At 36.0% G+C, this 22,530-nt stretch overlaps 1 protein-coding gene across 1 annotated transcript in view; it reads left to right on the top strand.

Moving 5' to 3' along the window:
* The window catches only part of NAV3 (neuron navigator 3), a 371,014-nt gene that overhangs the window by 326,233 nt on the left and 22,251 nt on the right, over positions 1–22,530 (top strand). The window contains exons 25-32 of the mRNA XM_059402414.1: positions 4,449–4,570; positions 6,286–6,458; positions 8,072–8,225; positions 9,631–9,805; positions 14,402–14,499; positions 17,250–17,345; positions 17,620–17,788; positions 19,009–19,244. Of these exons, the coding sequence (XP_059258397.1) occupies positions 4,449–4,570; positions 6,286–6,458; positions 8,072–8,225; positions 9,631–9,805; positions 14,402–14,499; positions 17,250–17,345; positions 17,620–17,788; positions 19,009–19,244 (1,223 nt within the window). The remainder of the gene's footprint in view (positions 1–4,448; positions 4,571–6,285; positions 6,459–8,071; positions 8,226–9,630; positions 9,806–14,401; positions 14,500–17,249; positions 17,346–17,619; positions 17,789–19,008; positions 19,245–22,530) is intronic.

Raw genomic sequence — 22,530 nt, 5'->3', positions numbered from 1 at the left:
ATTTGGCTTTTGAGAATTTTATATATTTATCTTAGATAAATTTGTAACATATAATCTTACAATATATATTTGGAGTGGGGCAACACAGGCAGGCCAAACTATGAAAAATTCACATAATGAATGTAACTTTCTATTTTCTATTTGTGCATCATGTTTATCAACCAGGCATGATAAATAATAGTAGTCTATAATATAATAAATTTATTTATTCATGCACAAATGTTCCTTGAACACCTAGTATATACTATCCACTCTATTATATCTCAAAATATAAAGATTTCCAAAAAAGTCCTTACTCAAGGGCTCACAGTCAATTGCCACAGAGATGTGAATAGATCTCTGTATAACTTTAACTATATAGAAATACATCTATATAACTATTTATGAAAAGTAAAGTAATGGAAAATTTTACTTTTATTTTTCAAAATATACTATTGTTTTTTAAGTCACTACCTTTGTGTACAAACATAGAATAAAATTTTTCCTTGTGATATGCCAATACAGTTCAACAAAACATGTAGTAAACTGCTATCAAGAGCGAATACTGTTTTAGGAATGTTAGGCAAACATAGTTATATTCAATGAATAATAATAATATTACTTACAAATGATTGTTGATTGCCTACTACTTGCCGTAATTTGTTCAGCATCCCGGGTATACAATGATAAACAAAACAGGTATAATCTTTGTATTCATTAAGCTTTTAGTCTTATGGGAGAGCAGGAAATAAATAATTGTGATCGCTGACATAGCTGAATATGTATGCCAAAATAGTTAGGTTATAAAAGCAACAGGCCTAGGTGCCCATGGAAAACAAGGGTACCAGGGAACCTCCTAGAGGTTCATAGTCAGGAAAGGCCTTCCCCAGATAGCAACATTTAAAGGGAGCTCCAAGGAATAATGATCAACTCAAGTATTGAGAGAGGACTATTCCAGAAGAGCCTTGAGATAGAAAATGGACTAGTGCCTTTATGGGACTGGTACAGTGAGCAAAGTTACAACACATAGAACCAGGTTAGAGAGAGAATTACTGACCAGACTACTGAGGGACTTTTAGGCCCTGTTTAAGAGTTAGAATGCTTTATTTCTTACTAAAATGGGAATCTGTTGAAGAGTCTTAAGTATGGGAGTGATGATGTTTTCCTTTTAAAGAGAATTCTCTAGTTACCATCTATTGAAGCGTTTGAAGGTGAGAAATTTGGACAGCCATTCTTGCTGTCAAGCAGGTAAGTAAGTGATAGTGATAGCTTGAACCGGGGCAGTGCTGGTATGGAGGGTAAGAAAAGGAAATGAATGGATGAACAAGTACGTAACTGAAATACAGACTTGTAAAATAAGCTTCTCCATTCACTCATATTGTCGACATCCATTGGGCCAACCATTCTCTACAAAGCTCTATGATGCCACATGTACTGAATCAATACTTACAAGCACTAGGAAGGAATTGTTAGAGATGAGTAAAATGCATTCCTTTCATTCCATGATATCATTGAAATCATTCCTTTGCTAATCTTTATTGGTAAATGCCATCATAACTGAAAGTAAATAATACCCTTAAGGACTACTTTTGACTTACAATAGTAAGAATTAACTCATCTGCTTAAATTTTGAGGGTTAATCAAAGTCAAATACAATTTATAATTTTTGGATATATTAAAAACTCTGGAGTACTTTAACACCTAATATAATTGCTTTATTTGTAAAAGTTGGTTACTAGGGAAAAACCTAACAAATAATGTATCTTGATCACAAAAGCTTATAGACAGTCACAGCAGAAATTCAAAACACAAATAAATACCAGCATATTTTTCTTTTCTTTATTCATATAGCTTCCATATTTGTTGATTAAGGGATACTGTGCTCCTTTATTGTTCAATCAAAATAGCATGCATAAATAAAAGCCTTTGTTGTGCCCAAATTCGGAGACCCCCCAAAGACGACCACCAGAGTCCAGAGTCCAAGCCAAACAGCAAAGGGTCATTTATTACGAGTTCGAACCGGGACCTCCGCGCACTCGTTGCCGGTGACGCTAAGAGGTCCTGAGCTCAGGATCACAGCACTTTTCATACTCTATTTTTGGGGAGGCAGGGACTTAGCATACATCATAGTATCTCGTAACAAATCACTACATACCGCAGGAAAATCAAACAGCAACTCTATAATGTGACTGGCGCGCTACAGAGCGGGAAAAAGCTGGGAACAGATTATTGGTTAGGTCAACGGGCTGTTGTTCTTCAAACTGCTTGGTTGGCACCTCTAGGGTATGTGTCACCTCAGGATTGGCCGGGGTCTCCCTGTCAAGCCACAGGATGCCAGATGGTTATTATCTCCCGTACCCAAAGCTGGGTGGGGGTTCCTGGAGCAGTCACTTTGTCATGTCCAATTCTGGGTGGGGGTTTCTCTGGCGCCGGATGGCTGTTATCTCTCGGCCCAGAGCCAGTGGGGGTCTGGGATTGGCCACTCTGCTAGGTTCGATTCTGGGCAGGGGTTGTGTGGTTAAAGAATGCCTATACAAAGTTTGCTGGTAATTTTCCATCTCCTCATGGGTTAGCAAGCGAAGGTACAGAAGCAGAAATAGTGGTTATGGTTATAATTTAGACATCTCACCTTCATTTAAGTTTTGACATTGATAGTATTTTGGGCAATATTTTGGGCATGTAACCACAGTAAAGTCTCATCATTATTTTTTAAAGGACTTTTAAGAGGCCAAACTCTATGGATTCTGAAAACTTGTTTTATTTTTTTTCCCTCCTATAAAATTGTCACCATGCTTATTATCTTAATGGAAAAATTAAGGTACTTAGTGATATGTATGTATATAACTCTAAGGTTAGAGATATGTATACATGTATTACATACCCACACATATACTCCCTTATTATATTTGAAAGTAACAGTTATAGTTTCATTGTCATGGGGTGTTGTAATGTTAAATAAAGCAGTCAACCGGAAAGGCTTTGCTTTTATACTATTGTTTCTATGGAAGCTTTTTGAAAGCTATATTATAATTTCTGACACCTTGGAAGTTCCACTGAGATTTTTTGCTTGACAAATCTTAATTGATGCCGATTAAATATAGTAATAGGTTTGGCCTTAAAGCAGACTTGACCTTAAAAAAATTTTATAATTTCTTAGTGTCTCCACTAACACTTATTATCAGTTCGTAGTAAGTAGATGAAATTTCAGTTTCAACAATTATAAATAAATTTTATAAGCTGATTGTACGGAATAAGTGGGTATCTTCAAAACATGATTAAATATCAAATGTTATTTTTTTCAAGTTATCTTGTGTGACTAAAGAAGCACTACATGCTTTTGAGAAGTATGGCAAGCCCATATCACATAGCATTTAGCACAACAGATATTAGAGTCTGCCTAGGTGTTGGATTAGCTCTTTTGTGTTTCATCTGTGTGGCTCTGATGAAATTACTTTTCATAATTAAACTTACTTCAACACTTTGCTTTAAGAATAAAATTAGATAAGGGGCGCCTGGGTGGCTCAGTTGGTCAAACATCTGCCCTCAGCTCAGGTCACGCATGATCTCAGGGTCCTGGAATTGAGCCCTGTGTTGGGCTCCCTGCTCAATGGGGAATCTGCTTTTTCCTCTTTCTCTGCTACTTCCCCTGGTTGTGTTCTCTTTCTCTCTCAAATAAGTAAATAAAATCTTTAAAAGAAAAAAAAAACCAGAATGAAATTAGATAATCCCAGGACAGAGTAAACACATAGTAAAAGCTAGCTTTAATATTACATGTTGTTATTATTATTACTATTCCAGGTCACGGGTGGGACTATGATGGAAGAATTGCACCGTCTTAAATATGTTTCCTGTTTAGTTTACACATGCAGTCTATGCAGTTTCTCTCTTGAGCACCTTTCCCTCACAGGTTCTTTGACCTTGGTTAAGTTACTTCTTTGCACTTCAATTTCGTCACCTGAATTGAATTGCTTAAATGACTTCAAAAGTTTGTTTTGACTCTATTATGGTATGATTCTGTGAAATGGAAAATTAATATATTTGGCTTCGGTAGCTTTATTCAAAGCACTGATATTAAAAAGACACAATTAATTCTCATGCTATTATGAGTTTCCATTTATGCCATGGAAGTAATCATTTGGAATAAATCACTTTGGAAGATCTGCTTGATCCAGGTATTCAGGAGAAATCACTAGCATAGCATTTCATTTTTGGATAAAACTCAGAATTCATTAAACCAGCAGAGCTACAGACTTATGAGATACCAGTGAATCTTAATGCCGATAACCCAGTTAATTAAAGCAAATAAGGTGGTACTTTATTAAACTTACAAATCCAAAACTGCACTGAAACGATCTGTACAAAGCCATGTTGACTTTTATTCGCAGACTTCCCCTCAAAAAAGCATAAAAGTCTTATTTGTTCACAGTGAAAGTCTTTGGGAGCTAATGTGATGTTCTGTCTGTTGCTAGATCTCCGCATCAGAAGACAGCATTCTTCTGAAAGTGTTTCTAGTATCAACAGTGCCACAAGCCATTCCAGCATTGGTAGTGGTAATGATGCTGACTCCAAGAAAAAGAAGAAGAAAAACTGGGTAAGCCCTGGTCATCCATCTTATTCAAAAGCTTATTAGTGCACGATGAGTCAGATTTGTTTTGTTTAGAGATTTAGAAGTCTGTAGCAGTTTACAAAGGGACTCCCTCAAGTCACTGGCCCCCCGGAAGGCAGTACTCATCACCAGAATTAGGGTGGCCTGGTGCTGAGGAGGAGAGGTTTTGGTCAGAACTATTCTTGGGTTTGAATCCCAACTCTACCACTTAATACTTGGACCATAAGCAGGTGACTTCACTTTTTGAGGGGGCCTATGTTTTCTCATCTACAAAAATAGGATAATTAATACCGATTTTATAAAGTTGTTGTAAGAAAACTGAGATGACAGCTATTAATAAATGACAGGACAGGGATTTACCCTGGAGATGAGGGAGAAGAAAAGATGGTGGTGTGGTGGTGATACTGTGGCAGGGATGGAGGAAGAGGAGAGGAAATGAATTGTAAAGAAAGGGAAAGAAGAAACCTAGAAAGCCTCCCCACCTCTCACTTCAACGGGTTATAGTGTGAATAAAGCTTCACCTCCTCAGAAATCAACTACATTAATGTCTGCTTTCTGGGTCTGTTTGTTTTTGGGTTTTTGTTTATTTATTTTTTTTAAGAGAATATAGCAGAAATATAGAAATGTACTTTCCCAGAACAATGCTTTACATGTGCTAGAGATAGAATTTATGATGATACTAAGCAATTGCTAAAAAACTGAGGGGAAGACGCTATCACAGCAAAATGTTTAAAAACCATGCAGTAAAGGATTTTTTTTTTAATACCATGAAATGAAGGTAATTTCTTAAATAAGTACAACTATTGATGAAATCCAAAACATAACCACCAGAGGATTTTGCTGAGTGCCTGCTATAAATAATGAAAGAAATATCTTTTTTTGTTTTAAAAAAAATGTTTATAAGGTAATATTTTAAAATACTGATCAGCCTTCATTCCCTTGATTTGTAATTCCACACTCTTTCATGTTTCTGCAAGGTGAACTCTAGAGGAAGTGAGGTGAATATAAACCGTGGACAATTTGGCATGCATCTATAAAAAATACCCTACCTTGGCATGAATGCTATTCATTTTGGCAGTAGGCTTTTTATACCTTTCAAAAACAGATTACCTTGTATGTCTTTTCTTTGTGTCTTTTCATTTTAATCTCAAATTTTAAAGAGAAGAGGTAAAAAAAACAAAAAACAAAAAACACTTTCTGAATAGAGCTGTAGGGGATACCAATTCCGGTTTTGAATAGCATGGGAATTGAAAATTTGAATAGAAAAATCACAATTAAAGAGGTGTTAGGTGAATTTGATTTCATTTTCCTTTTTAAGTTTATACTGTCAGCAGGACATGACTTGATTGTAGCGCTAAAGTGGCCCATTTAAAACAAATTGCCTTGAAGAGAGAAGCATTGGGAGTGGAGATCCCTTCAAGGTACTTAGTTTTAAATGAGTGCTCTGACAGCCATGCCCTTGACCTTGCACTATTTCAAAGCCTTCCGTGTTTGCGCTGCGCTGGATTAATATAAGAATAAAACAAAACACAAAACGCGGTATCGTTGTTTTCTAGAGATACCGTGCTGCACCTGTTAATACTCTGCTTGTCCGTACTGACCCCAGGCAGTGGCTAGGATAGCACCTGCAAACTAACGCCCCAAAGCCAAATTCTCCACATGCACACAGACAAGAAAGGTCATTCCTGTCCTCTTTTCAGCTGAGAAGCTCATTCAAACAAGCCTTTGGGAAGAAGAAGTCCACCAAGCCTCCTTCCTCCCATTCGGACATCGAAGAGCTCACTGACTCATCCCTCCCAGCGTCGCCAAAAGTGCCCCACCATGCGGGGGACTGCGGGTCCGCATCCATGAAGCCCTCGCAGTCGGCCTCTGCGTAAGTCACTCCCCTCCGCAGGATGCTGAAGTCTCTTTTAAAAACAGCAGCAGGCCAAGCCCCTGTGTGTGTTGTAAATGCAGTCAGGTGACACGATCTGTGCCTGTGGTTTTCTGATCTACCTGAGAACCATGGGCAGCCCTGGTTTCTCCTTCCTTTTTCACACATGAGAGTCCGTGTGCTTTGCGACCTCACGCTCCACTCTTCTGTGTCATCAGTCTCACTTCTTTGCAAAATGGCCTTTGTCCATGTCTCTGCCTCACTGTGCATTCCATGCAGGTCGCCCCTTGTCTGGCCACCAAAGAAACGGCAAAATGGCCCTGTGATCTACAAGCATAGATCCCGGTAAAATGGCATGTGATGCATGCAACTTGCCAAGATGCCAGTTCTAACTCAGCAGCGTTTGCCTTTGCTCTTTCTAAAATCCCTCGCATGCATTTCAATGATAGAAACCTCCTCCTCTGTCTTCCTGGTTTTGAAGTCCAGCTTGTTTTCCTAAAAACCAGGCTGTAATCCATTTGCCTTTAATTCCATTAGATAACCTAGCATAGCATTTTTATAGTAGCTCACCGTTTGATGTTACAAGAATGGATGAAATCTTGAGAACTTACAACGTGTGCTTTGATGAGGTGATTCTGTTTTATATACTGTTTAAATCGGATTTCTTCGGGTGCCCATGACGATTACTAGCCTTGCACTGTCATGTAGAACAGAGCCACTAATAAGACCATTTAAGATGCTTGTGTATCCCAGATAATTTCATCACTTATGTAGGAAAGAGGAACCTACCACTAACATTTTGTAATCAACAAGGTAGTCCTCATATTTTTAAATGGGAAAGATACTAGTTCATCAAAAACAAGTTCTCGCACCTTCTTTACTGCAAAACTACCTACAAAACAACAATAACAACAAAATAATGAGGAAGTGATGTGGATGACCTTCAAGGAGCCCTCGACTAGTCCACTTGCATGGGTTGAAACCTGTGATTTAGCTTCATTAGCTTTGATCCCCTAAATCAGCTGAGCTGACCAGGGAGATTATATAACACTCATCCATTATTTAAATGTCCACAACTAATCTCCCTGATTTATTTTCTACAATATTTATATTGGATTTTCATGGTAACTTGAAGACAGTGTAGTAGCAAATAATGTTACACTTTGCACAGTTTTGCAAATAATAATAATAATAATAATCAGTTTTAAAAACATGAGTACTTTAAAAAAATATTTCCTAAATTGCAAATAGAAATTTAAGTCCCTTGAAGAATGGCAGAATGAGATGGTGTGATGCTATGCAGCCTCATGAATATCAGCCGCAAGGATATTTTGAAGATTACTTGGTCTTGAATAATAATGGATTGTTTTTAAACTTCAGAAAAATAGGAAGAAAGGATTAAAGGAAAAAGACAGTTCCTGTTTCCAGTTTTGAACCTGGAAATGTATTACTGTTTGTAAAACTCTTTCTCCTCCTCTTTAGGTTTTGCTGGCAGCACAGAACCTCTGTAGCTGCTGGATAATATTGCATTTCAGCCTTAAAGGAAGCATTGCTTTTCCTGATCCCCTGGTTTCCCTCCTGGCAACTGATTGTGTGTTTGTTTCCTTCTTCAGGATCTGTGAGTGCACAGAGGCTGAGGCAGAGATAATTCTGCAGCTGAAGAGCGAGCTCAGAGAAAAGGAGTTAAAATTAACAGATATTCGACTAGAGGCCCTCAGCTCTGCTCATCACCTTGACCAGATCCGGGAAGCCATGAACCGGATGCAGGTCAGTGCTGACCACCTTGCAGGAGCGAAGAGGAGAGACGGAAAATACTGTATCGTTGCCACTCTTGCTTATTATAAAAACAAATCTCTCTTTGAAACCCACCATGGAAACAGTCTGTTTATTCAAACTTTGCCCCTCATCTCCCAACACTGAATGGAGCATTTTGTCAAAGCCAGGGTGCGAAGTGAGAGTACCCCCTGGCCAGTTGCACTCAAGGGCCATTCAAGACACTTGTACCAGTGATTCGGTTCACTTGAGAGCTGAGTTTGCCGAGAAACTACGACAAACGATAAACGTTGCGTCTTCACTTTCCCATGATTTACCTTTGTGTTGGCTTTTTTTCCCTTCTTTTGAAATCTGACTTTCAGTTGCCTTTACCTATTTTGTATTGGCGGGGGGGGGGGAGTAATGAGGAAACTACAGAAGTTTAACACAAGCTTTCTAAATATGAAAATAAAAGTGATGTAGAATGCCATCTGTAGAAGTAAAGCTTTTGTATTTGGGGAAACATCTGAAGGTTAATTTCAGAACCAGTCTGTGCTCAGGCTAAGTTTTCATTTTATTATTATAAACCGGTAATCGCTGGGTATTGTAGAGGGCTGAAATAAGAAAAGCTCATTGCTGAGCAGATTTATCTGCCACTGTGTATATTCACCAAAAGGTCTTTGTGGTTTTTAGAAGCTTAGCGCCCCCATTTTGAAGGAACAGAAACTCTTTGAGATGTTAGCTGGGGTTTTAAAATAATTTTAAATCACCTTTTTTATATTGTTTTTCTTTGACTCTGGTTTTCAACTCTCCATGAGTTCAGTATATTATTACAGATGGAATTATTTACCTGTAAGATTTTAACAGTATGTTTAAAATGAGAAATTTGGGCGCGCATGGGTATCTCAGTCAGTTAAGTGTCTGTCTTTGACTTGGCTTTGACTCAGGTCATGATCCCAGGGTCCTGCTCAGCAGGGAGCCAGCTTCTCCCTCTCCTTCTGCTTGCTGTTCCCCTGCTTGTGCGCACTCTCTGTCTCTCTCTGTCAAATAAATAAATGAAATCTTCAAATGAGAAATTTTATGAATGCTTTAAAAATTGTTGTTCTTGATTCAAATGGTATCAAGTCCTGGAAGATTCCTCAAATATAAGGTATATTTAAAAAATGCTTAAACAAATTCTAATGGTTAGTGCATCTATGTTTGTGAATACACAAATATACGTATGTAAGAAAGAGAGTAGGTTGACTTTCCTTCTGAGGAGGAAATCCTGTTTTCATAGTTTATAATTGTTTACTTAACATATCACCATATGCTTTATTTAATAAACCAAATAATCAACTCTGATAAAAGCATTGGTACCATTTTTCTCACTCAAACTAGCTGGATTTTTTTTTTTTCATAATTCCCACCCTCACAACAGAATGAAATTGAAATACTGAAGGCGGAAAATGACCGATTGAAGGCAGAAACTGGTAACACAGCCAAACCCGCTCGCCCACCATCAGAGTCCTCAAGCACCACATCGTCCTCATCTTCACGGCAGTCGTTGGGCCTTTCCCTGAACAATCTGAACATTACAGAGTCTGTTACCTCAGGTAATTTTGTGTACACACCTGCCTGAATCAAATCATTCCTATGACTTCGTGAGTGGGGAGGGGGCTGGAATTTGGGGAATCTCACCCACCACTCTTCTCACTTCACCCTCATGAAAATGTGAGCCCTCTTAATTCTTGGAAATAGCCTCATTTCTTCTACCTTATGATAACTTCAAAAGAGCATTCTCTGTGAAAGAGTGAAAGACTTAAGAGATCATAGTTTTCATATCATTTAAAAAATTACTTGTGTTTGAGAAGTACCTCCTTAACAATTATGAACACCATAAAGAAAAATAATGTTCTCAGTGCTGAGCATTAGTGCTTATGACTATAATACTAGTAATCCCATGCAATTCTGTGGTGTCTTAAGGATATGAAGCCCATTGATGAATACGTCAACACCCCTCTGTAAATTTGACCAGATCTTGCATGATGTTATGTGGAGAGAACATAAGGCTACTACCTCACCCAGGGCACACAGTTCTATTAAACCTTCAACAAACAAACGAAAAGAACTCACTGGATTCTGTTACTGTGTTCAAGGGTACTAATGAAGGGACAAGGATGCCGTTTTATTTCATAGCAAATAGAATCATCTGACATAATGTTATCTTAGTATCTGACCAACTCTTCATTTATAAAGTGTAACAGCTCCTATGGCCCTGAATCATTTTATGTATAGAAGATTGAGTTGAGGAGAGGTTTACATGAAGATCTGTGGTAATTGCAAAACATAGCCACCAGATGACGCTTGAAAACCAATGATATACATGTTCCTGGGCAGCTGTAGATTCCATTATACAACTATATAATTCTTCCAGGCTTGCCTTAAATGACACTAAAATATAGCAGAAGATGAGGAAGAGAAACAGAGACACAGCATGCTGATGTTGATGAAATTGTTACTAAATCACATCTCTTCTACAAAATCAGAATTTTAGTAATTCTACCATTAAATATGTCCTTCATAATGTAAAATGAATGGTTCAAGTATATAACTTGCTTTCTTCTTAGAAAAGACAGGTGAGGACTAAAAAGGCAAGTAGGAACTCCTTGAAATTCAGGAAACCATTTGGCAGGTTTGGGAGAAGAGAAATGAATTCGGAGAAAAAACATCAACTAAAATAAATATCAATAGCTTAGAAAATAAAGAGATGTCACAATTAAATGAACTCCTAAACCATACAGTAAATTAGAACTATGGGACTGTGATAGTAACTTGGATGTGTAAATTGTCCCTAAGGTGTTATCAACCAAGTTTTTCAAAAGATACTAAAAAAGGAAAAAACAGAAAATTTAAATGTGTAGATTCTGGGAGCCCTGAGTGATATCCTGTGTGTTGGCTTGTCCATGATGAACCTAATGGAGAAGAGAAGCAGTCAGTGACTCTCTTGTCCTGGCTTGACTCCTAAGGAAAGACAGGGGCCTGGACAACATCATGGCAGGATTTCCTTGCTTGTTACATGATTTTGTTTTATCTCATTGAAATATAATAAGGTTTAAAGGGGGCATAGTTAGTACTAAAGATAGCTTAGAAACTGAAGCCAAATAAAAATGAAACTAAAATTCATGTCCAGGAAAGACTAAAATTCATAAAGATAAATATAATTAAATAAATCAAATATAGTTTCTGTATTCATCAGACTGAAAATACTGATGTCTGTGATTCAGAATTTGAGGCAAATTTTTGGGGGGAGAGGGGTTTCAAAATTGTACTTTTTAATACTTATTTTATTACTTCTTTGTAGTTCATTATTATTTTATTTTCTTAATTATTTTTTACTAGTGACAATTGTATCTGAAGTAATAAAAGATTAAATCACATGACTAGGATACGGTTTTCACCATCTTCACTCTTGTTTACTGGGTTCAAAATTAGAAATCAGAAGTCCCTTTCCATTGGGGTTTTTTAAGTAAAAAAACTTTCTAGGGTTCATGATCAATTTGTTATAAAAGGTGAGGGGTAGGCAGGGCAGTGGATAATTGACAAATGTTTGGTTCCTAATTTATAACTGCATATTCTGTATAGCCAGTAAACACAGAATTTGAAAAGCCTTCATTTTTTTGTTCAGAATTTCACTTAATTATAACCAGAATGCCAGATCTTTTTATTCTTCCTTCAAAATATTGACAGAGGACCATAACTTGTTTTCTGCAAAACAAACAAAAAAATAAAACCAACCCCCATAGAAAAGTTTTGCCTCAAAAATTTGCTGTTTTCATTTTTTTCTTGGAGTTGTTTCTTCAGGTGATCATCTTATCAATATATTGGGAACAGGGGGAGACACATAGTGAGTCATGATGTGCTCCTCCCCCCACTATGAAGAGAAGGAGTTACAATAAACACACAGAAAAAGGGAATAATGGTTAGAACAGCTGACCTTATTAAACACTGAGGATAAAGTACTATAAAAGCATTATCTCTGATGGTCTCAGTAACCCTATGTAGTAGGTGCTGTGTGAGCCCCATTTTACAGATGAGGAAACCAAGACTGAGGAAAGAGATGATAATAATTTGTTCAAGATCATGTGAATAGTAGGAGGCAGAGCTAATATTTGAACCCAGATCTGTATGAAGCCAGTACCTGATATTTTCACTACTATATTCATTTTGCTTTAATTAACCACATACAAGATGTCGAGAGTCATACATTCATTTATTGTAAATACTTACTTCTGCTCTCAGGAGAAATTCCATATTTTCAGCACATTTTTAAAAAAAATAAACATAACATGAAAGGAGTAATAGGTTCCAAAGCAAACCTGAACAGAAAAGTAGATCAGAAATCAGACTAAATGTCTTGCTGTGGAGAACTAGGCCGCTCACGACTTGGCCCTTGTCCATCTCATCATTTCATACTACTCTTCCCCGCCCCCAACTTGATTTCCACAGTCCGGCCACGCAGAGCATTGGTCTGAGCCTTGAACACACCCAGCTCTTTCATCAAGGGTTTTGCATCTGTTCTTGTTTTCTGGACCTCTTTTCCTAGGTCCTGCTGGTCTTATGTCTAAACAGCGCCTCCTCAAGGAAGGCTTCCAGGATGACCTATCCGTGTAGAGCCAACTTCCTTCGGTTATTGTTTCACTGCTTCATGCCCATTATTTCTTGCACTTAACACATTCTAAAATTACACTAGGAGAATGTATACTCCAAAAGAGCAAAAAATTCATTTTGCTTCTTAGCCTTCATTCCTAATGCCCAACACAGTTCCTGGTATCATTTAGGTTTAATAAATATTTTTGAATATTTATAAACATTTATGACTAATGGAGCAAAGCACAAAGAGATAATTTGGTCACAGCCTACCAGAAATTTAGATGTAGGCAGTCAATGGTATCTATTCTAAACTTCTAAGAAAAAGAACAAGAGGATTAAATGACACTTAACAAAGAGTTTTATTTTTGACTGAGATAAGCAATAAGGTGAGAAGTTCTGAACATATTGATCTGGTAAAATAAATTTCTAGTAAGGAGATTATCTTTGATGATTTAAAAATTTCTAGCTACAATAAATGAAGGCAATGCGTGGCCTTCCAATTAAAAAAAAAAAAAAAAAAGAATTCCAGCAAAAATATCCATGTTTCTCAAATTCTCTTGATTTTTGATGATTTTTACTTCTTCCTTTGTGAAATTACATACTCTTAATTATTAAGATAATAGGACCATTTCATTTTCAGAAGGTAATTGATTAAATTATCATTTCTCTGATAGTACATTCACAGCCTTTATCTCTATAAATTTAGTCAGAGTAATTGAGGCCTCATGTCACCAGACACATGTGCTTTTTAGCACGTAGCTGAGTTCTATAACATTATTGTCAAAGGAAAACTTATATGTGGGATAGTTGATGTTAGTAATTATCCAAATGGACATTAATCTCATATAATATATTTTGAAAATTAATCTTTAATTGCATTTAAAGGCTGGTGCTTTGAAGATTAGCTAGCTTTATCATGCTTCTGTAAGTCTTAGCTGATTACTAGAAATACTATTTTGGTTTTAAAAACTATAAGCATGAAGGGTACAGGAAAGTGATAATTAATGTACTTCCATAGGGAAGTATAATGCTACGGTTGAAATTCAATAACAGTACCTAACAATTATAGATATAAGGTAAGCAACAGTAAAGCTGGATATGTGCCAGATGCTTGAAAATAATTTCAGTTGACAGCCAATCTCAGCACCTTAGCATTCGTAAATTGCATGGGTATTGAGTTTGGATATTTTAGGTTGGTTAGAAAAGTCAAATTGCTTTTCAGTTTGTCACAGTTACAATGGTAACAGAGTATTACTCAGGTATTCCTCAGACCTGGGTATAATAGGAAAAGAAACCCTTTATTTCCTCATCTGAAGGCAATGGCCCAGCATGTGGGTGAAGGTCTTTGAAGGCAGAAATAAATTCTTAGACTGAACCTTCAGTCCAACCACACTAATTCATCTTCTTGAAAGCTGAGATTTTTCAAACTAGTTAGGCTAGAATGGGAAACAAAAAGACCAAATATTCCCACTGAAAGTTATAAAACTATGAGGGAGAAAACAATGAAAATAAACAGTTCCAAGCTAATGTGACTCTATTGTGGTGTGAAACTTTGGTAGATATTTTGCTAGATGATGCTGGCGATGCAACTGGACATAAAGATGGCCGCAGTGTGAAAATTATCGTCTCCATAAGCAAGGGCTATGGCCGAGCAAAGGTATGTTCTTAATTTTAAATTCTTTAACTGAATTATGAACATGACCATGAATCAAATCTATTTTATATTTGAGTGTTTGTCCTAGTAACTATACTATCAGCGTATGTATCTTGGCATTGGCTTAATATGTTGTAGAAGCATGGAAGTTAGGGACTTAAAAGAAATGATACGATCATATAAGTAGAAATGTGTCTCAGTACATCACGTTCATTCACTGGCGACAACCATTCTCATTGTTTGTCAACCATTCTCATTTCTAGAACTTCAAAAAAGTAACACTGCTTTGTTGGACAACAACATCTTGTCTAACATTCTTTTGGTGTCACCTTTAAAATACAGGTGTATTTATGACATGTAGTAACATGTTACCAGAGTTATCAATATAGTCATTGTACAAAGAGGAGACTAAAAGATATATGAATATTATAGACCCTGGAAAGAAATATTCACTGAACTTAGTATGATATTTCCATTGATGCTACGTGTATGGATCATTTTTTAAGCAAAGTCTAAGTTGATGAGGAAAATATTTTAACTTTTCTGGAATCAAATTTTGTTATCATGACTCAAGTCCTTTTTTAAAACTAAAAGTATTATTTTAAGCTGAATTTTGTAGTTGAGTGGCCAAGAACACAAATTTGTAAGTCTCTGAATTTTTTCCTATCAAAAAGAAAAAACAAAAACTCCTTTGGAATTTTAAAATAATTGAAGTTTTGAAGCTTGAAAAGTAAGATAGCACTTGTGAATTTTTACACTGCGCAAATATTCAAAGAATTCCAATGCCATAAACTTTCTGCTTGAGCTGCAGATTTATGCCAGATTTTCCCAAGTGGGTCTTCATGCAAAAGGCTGTAATAGTCTCAGTGAAGCTTAAACTTGCTCTAATTTAAAAGCAGCTACTTACAAAACATAGTATGAGCATTCATTTTGCCTGGGTTACAATAATACTGGGAAACAAGTTTTCTTTTTAAAAATAATGCTAAAAAGTGATGTTTTTGAACATTGAAGGTAGTTGTCTTAGTTTTCTTGAGCTTCTATAACAAAATACTATAGATTGGGTGGCCCAAACATCAAAAATGTATTTTGTCATCACTGTGAAGCCCAAGATCAAGATGCTGGCTGATTTGGTTCCTAGTGAGGAATCTCTCATTGCATTGCAGATAGCTAACTTCTTGATATATCTTCTTATGTCCTTTCCAAAGTGTGTGTACTTGGAGAGAGAGAGAGAGAGAGAGAGAGAGAGAGAGATGGAGGTCTCTCTCTCTTCCCGTATTTATAAGTTACTAATCTCATCATGAGAGCCCCATTCTACTGACCTACTCTGACTTCTTCCTAAAGTCTCCATTTCCAAAAATCATCACATTGAGGGTTATGGCTCTAACATATGGATTTGGGGGAGACATAAACATTCAGTCCATAAGAGTACTAAAAAAAATCACAATGGTTTGCTGTGAATTTCTTAACTCTTTCTGGAAAAGGTATTGGCTTCTAACTTGAATTATATCTAAATGATGACAATAATCATTTACCCTTATATTGGTAAAAGTTACAGATAAAAAATCAAGACTCTAAGGTGGCTAAGTGACTTACCTAAAGTCACATTTCTTTAATTAGGTGGTAGAATTAGGTAGGTAATTCTGTGTTGTAGGATCCGTATCTCCTAATATCTGACTTAGGTATTATTCTAACACCTTTTAAGGATGAATGCAGTAGGCGACCAGAGGATTATAATGTATCAACAAGCTAATTATATCTACTGGCCTCATGCTTACTTTTACATGACCATTTCCAGTAATCGTAAAAAAGGCTACACTTAGACTATAAATCTGGAATTATTTGTCCAATATATGTAGAAAGTCCTCAAAATCCCATGTGACAAAAAATAATAATAAATTTGGGACCATTCTCTGTTTTGAAAGGGATTCTTTCCTTGATAAAGTGAGTCCTGTAGGATTCCCTGACATGTTCTTTTAGTGGATTTTCTGATAAATTCAAAATGGGAATGCTACTGTGGATAACACATTTCTAAAAAGATGGATTAGACTTTAGAGGTGTCTGGGTGGCACAGTCTGTTAAATGTCCCACTTGGTTTTGGCTCAGTTTGTGATCTCAGGGTTGTGAGATTGAGCCCCACATCAGGCTCTGTGGTCAGTGGGGAAGCTGTTTGAGATTCTCCCTCTCCTTCTACCCTTCCCCAGGAGTGCTCTCTCTCTGTCTCTAAAATAGACAAAATAAATCTTAAAAAAAAAAAAAAAAAGACAGATTAGATTTTAGGTATAATCTAAATTAACAAATGAAAAAACTGATTTTTAGACTTAGCAAAGATAGGATCAAAAATGAGTAAGATGAAGTTCTAGGGCACATATGAGATAGTTCTCGTCCATCTCTGTTACCTTCTCCCTTCTACCAAGCTGCTTCTCTTCCAGAATGCACCCACTGCATTAAAGCAAAAGACTATTTTTCCTACTACCAAACAGGTCATGAATCAGTTTTCCATACCATTCCACTTCATCTCATCTCATTCTTTCTTGTTGTTGTTATTGATGTTACTTCATTTGTTTAGTTTGTTGGGATATGTTTTACTTTATATAATAAACTATACATGTCTGTTGCTATAACATCCATAGCATAGGCTTAATGAACATTTTAGTCCTTAATTATTAGTACATTAGTATGTTTTATTAGAAAATAGAGTAATAAAACAAGACATATAACTGGGTTTTATCATGTTTTATTTTATTCTTTCTTAGGATCAGAAGTCTCAGGCATATTTGATAGGATCCATTGGCGTTAGTGGAAAAACCAAGTGGGATGTCTTAGATGGTGTAATTAGACGTCTCTTTAAGGTAAGTTGTGCAAGATATCTTGATATTAATTTTTGAATATGCTTTATTTTAGATGCTTTTCTTAGCTTTAGTAATGTAGACACATCTGCTTTTTCTTCCCTCCATTTCAAGTAGTAAGGAAAGCTTTCTCTCTTTATGCTGCGTGATATTAATAATTCTTTTATTACCAATTCCAAAATTCTTGACAGCTAGCTTCATATCCCCATGAGTTTTATATTTGTTGTAGATGAGTTGAATCTCTGTTTTGACTTCCTTTTTGTATGTATCATTTTAGGAATATGTGTTCCGAATTGATACATCCTCTAGCCTTGGTCTGAGCTCTGACTGCATTGCTAGCTACTGTATAGGAGATTTAATTAGATCTCACAGCCTAGAAGTGCCTGAACTGCTGCCTTGTGGATACCTTGTTGGAGATAATAACATCATTACTGTGAACCTGAAAGGTAAAAACAAAAACGAAAAGAAAACAAACTGTATTTTTTAAACCAACATCCATTTTTTTCTTCCTTTCTTCTTTCCCTCCCCTCCTCCCTCCATTTCTCTCTCTCTCTCTCTCTTTTTTTTTTTTTAGTTTTACTTCAGATTTTCGTATTTGAAAATTGTGTTAACTACATTGATAGTTTTAGTATGAAATGGGACATATTTATTTTTAAAACACTAAAATCTTACTAAAAACACTAAAATTCAAGTAAATGAAATTCTTTGACTTCTGGGATGTGAAACTTGGAATGTAATTTTGAAGATTCTCCAAGACTCAAGAATAGGAATGTGATTTAGGGAATTTCAAATTTCTAGGTTTTTCCCCATTATCATCTTTCATTTTGGGAGGGCACAAAGAATTTCTTGCCTATCCCAGAGTAATAAATTCATCACTGTACTTTGATTTTAAAATATGTGTACCCAATAAATACCCACTGGGGATAGAGAATAGATGTTAAGAATTGGGGCTAAGAAATTCTGTTTGCTTTGGATGATGTGATTAATTATAGGCAAATGGAATATCTGAAGTATACTTGACTTCCTAATTCTTTGTTCATATATGTTAAAGAGCCAGAACAGATCTCTATAAACTGGATTAATAGAGGAATTTGCCAACATTTGATTTTGTGATTAAGGTGCTTGGGTTAGTAGTAAAAGGGGATACTATTGCTTTACTTCTTAATTCCTTGCCAAATATCACAATTCATATTCTTCCAAAGCTTAAGTGGGTGAACAGCTGGGGTTTATAATGAGAGATAGAAGAGAATGAAGAGGAAGAGAAAATAGGAAGAAAAAGGGAAGAAAATACATATGTATTTTAATTTGTACACTTATTAACAAAACTACCCCCTTCAGAGGGAAGGAAGATATTATAATAGAATTTATAGTAATTCTTCCACTTCTCTCTGGAAACATAAGTGGGAAACCTGAAGTAGACAGTGGAGGAAAGCCTGAACAAAAGGAAAGCATTTAGGTTCATTTGGATGTTCACTCTGCCTTATTAGTAATGCTTTTTTGTCTTAAAATGGCAACACGTGGTTGTGAGTTAGAAATATCAAGGAAAGCATTTTACAAAGCCCGCATTCCCATGACCAATAAAACTCTGTTGTGGGTTAACACTGTATTTTAAATTCCAGCTTCTGTAGAACAATAAGGCATGCTGTTCCTTTTGTTTCTCCTTCAGGGGTAGAAGAAAACAGTTTGGACAGTTTTGTTTTTGATACACTGATTCCTAAACCAATTACCCAGAGGTACTTTAACTTGTTGATGGAGCATCACAGAATTATACTCTCAGGACCCAGTGGTACTGGAAAGACCTATTTAGCAAACAAACTTGCTGAATATGTAATAACCAAATCTGGGAGGAAAAAAACAGAGGATGCAATTGCCACTTTTAATGTGGACCACAAGTCAAGTAAGGTAGGTCACAAAGTCCTAAGAGAATTGTTGCTATTTATCGTAAGTGTTTTAAGCAATTAAGCTATAAGATTATGTGAAATCCATTTTGAACATGGAAACCTACCATCTCTCTGACTAAAACTAAAATCTGGTGAATGACTTAACCCTTTTTCATGAGTTTAAACAAGACTGCTCTTCGGTAACATGCAGTTATCAGGTACTTCTCAAGCATTGAGAATATACAGAAGAAAATGACAAGTCTCTATTGTCTGATTTCTCTTAGACATCCATCTGGGAAGTGTTAGAGTAGAAAGAGATCCATGCAGAGTTCTGTAGAAGCAAGAGGGGAAAATATAATTCTTCCTGGAAGAATTAGAGCTTTATAAAAAGTCAATACTTGACCTGGGTCTTAATAAATAGGTGGGAATTAACTGGGGTGTTACAGCCAGGAGGATGTGGGTATGATTAGAATAGTCCAGGCAGAAATTCTGGGAGTAGCAATTTGCTTACATTTTATTTCTATAGGATTTCTGCTTAAAAACCTTAGGAAATTGAACCATATTTCATTTTGCCATCAACAAAGGTCTAATGTACCATAATAATCAGCTTGAGCACTCTCAACTATTAAATAGGCATGAGGGGGCTATAAAGCCTAGCCAGTACTTTCATATATTATGAGTAAAACAAAGAATCCTAAAAAGAAAATACTTAATGCCTAACATTTCCTAATGCTGGAATATTTTTGCCTGTAAGTACACATTAGATTCTCAATCAATTCAGCCTAAGCTTCTCTTAAGAAACTTTGTCTGTTATGGGCAATACCTTGATGGAATCCACATGACAGTGGGTGATGTCATTTTTCCAAAGATAACCTGGTTAGATGATCTAAACTAACCCAGTGACTCAGAAAATTCAGGCTTACAAATTTTCAGAAATAAATTCAGGTCACAAAATTTGGATTGGATTCTTGAAATAAACCAGACATACAGTTTAGTGAACAAAACATTTCTTAATGTTATGAACAATAAACCAAAAAACTGGACAACCTAAGAGCAATGGAAAAGCTACAGAAAAAGCAATGGAAAAAAACTTAACAACTTACCATGACTGAATCCGGAAGAAATAGAAAATCTGAATAGACCAATTACTTGTAAGGAGATTGAATCAGTAACCAAAAATCTCCCAAAGAAGGAAAACTCAGGAGCAGATAGCTTTGCTGGTGAATTTTGTCAAACATTTAAAGAAGAACTAACACCAGTCCTTCTCAAACTCCTCCAAAACTTTGAAGATGATGGGACAATCCAAAACTCATGAGGCCAGCATCATCCTGATACCAAAACTAGAAAATGATACTGCTAGAAAAGAAAACTATAGACAATATTCTTGATGAGTATAGATGTAAAAGCTTTCAATAAAGATATTGAAATCAAATCAAATTCAGTAGCACATTAAAAAAGATCTTTCACCATGATCAAGTGGGATGTATCCCTAGGATACAAAGATAGTTCAACATAGAGAAATTAATCAATGTGATATGGCACAGAGAATGAAAACAAATCATATGATAATCTCAATAGATGCAGAGACAACATTTGACAAAGTATATCATTCATGTAAAAACTCTTAACAAATTAGGTTTAGAAGGATCACTTCTTAACAAAGGCCAGACATGACAAGCCCACAGCTAACACCACAGTCAGTGGTAAAATGTTGTTAGATTTTCCTTTAAGATCAGGAACAAAACAAAGATGCTGACTCTCATCATTTCTATTCAGCATAGTCCTAGAAGTCCCTGCTAGAGCAATCAGGCAAAGAAGAAGGAGGAGGAGGAGGAGAAAGAGAAGAAGAAGGAAGAAGGGAAATGAGAGGGGGTGAAGAAAAGATATCAGAATCAGAAAGAAAGAAGTAAAGTTTGCTCTATAGGCAGATGACATATTTTTACATATAGAAAATCCTAAAGACTCCACCCCCAGAAAACCCTGTTAGATTTAATTAATGAATTTAATAAAGTTGCAGGATATAAAATTAACAAACAGAAATTAGTTGTGTTTCTATACACCAACAATGGATTTACTGAAAAAGAAATGAAGAAGTTGATCTCATTTATAGTAGCATCAAAAACAATAAAATACTTATAAATTAAAATTATTTTACATAATATTTACATAACTAAATTTACATTACATTGACGAAAGAAATTGAAGAAGACACAGATAGGCATCACATGTTCATGGGCTGGAAGAATTAATATTAAAACTAACAAAAACTATCTATAGATTCAATGCAATTGCTATCAGGATTCCAATGGCATTTCTTATAGAAGTCCAAAAAAAAAAAAAACCCCCTCATAAAATATATATGGAACCATGAAAGACTCTGAATAGACAAAGGAATCCTGAGAAAGAAGAACAAAGCAGGAGATCACACTTCCTAATTTCAAGTATACTATGAAAGTATAGTCATTAAGATAGTAAGGTAATGCCATGACAATAAATGCATAGAATTGGCAGGCACGATGAAACAGAATCAAAAGCCTGGAAATGAACCTAAGTCTATACCATCAACTAAAGATTTAAATGTAAGACCTGAAACCATGAAACTCCTAGAAGAAAACATAGCAATAAAACTCCTTGACATGGGTCTTGGTAATGATTTTTTGGATAGGACACCTGAAGTACAAGCAACAAAATAAAAAATAAACAAGTGGGAATACATCAAACTAAAAACTTCCACACAGCAAAATGAACCATCAACAAAGTGAAAAGACAACCTACAGAATTGGAGAAAATATTTACAAACGATATATATCTGTGAAGGGGTTCATATCCAAAATATAGAAAAAACTCATTCCACTCAATAGCAAGAAAACATATGAACCAATTAAAAAAATGAACAAAGGACCTGAACAGACAGTCTCCAAAGAAGGTATACAAAAGATCAACAGACACATGAAAAGATGCTCAACATCACTAGTCATTAGGAAAATGCAAATTAAAACCACAATGAGATATCACCTTATGCCTGTTAGAATGGCCATCATCAAAAAGACGGGACTGGAACTGGAAGAGATTATGCTGAGTGAAATAAGTCAAGCAGAGAGAGTCAATTATCCTATGGTTTCACTTATTTGTGGAGCATAACAAATAACATGGAGGACATGGGGAGTTAGGAGAAGGGAGTTGGGGGAAATTGGAAGGGGAGGTGAACCATGAGAGACTATGGACTCTGAAAAACAATCTGAGGGTTTTGAAGGGGCGGGGGGTGGGAGGTCGGGGTACCAGGTGGTGGGTATTATAGAGGGCACGGA

Source organism: Mustela nigripes, chromosome 6 (genome assembly GCF_022355385.1).
Source record: "Mustela nigripes isolate SB6536 chromosome 6, MUSNIG.SB6536, whole genome shotgun sequence".
NCBI classification, from domain to species: domain Eukaryota; kingdom Metazoa; phylum Chordata; class Mammalia; order Carnivora; family Mustelidae; genus Mustela; species Mustela nigripes.
Note: the sequence above shows the minus strand (reverse complement) of the source record. Positions and strands in the feature narration are given on the sequence as shown.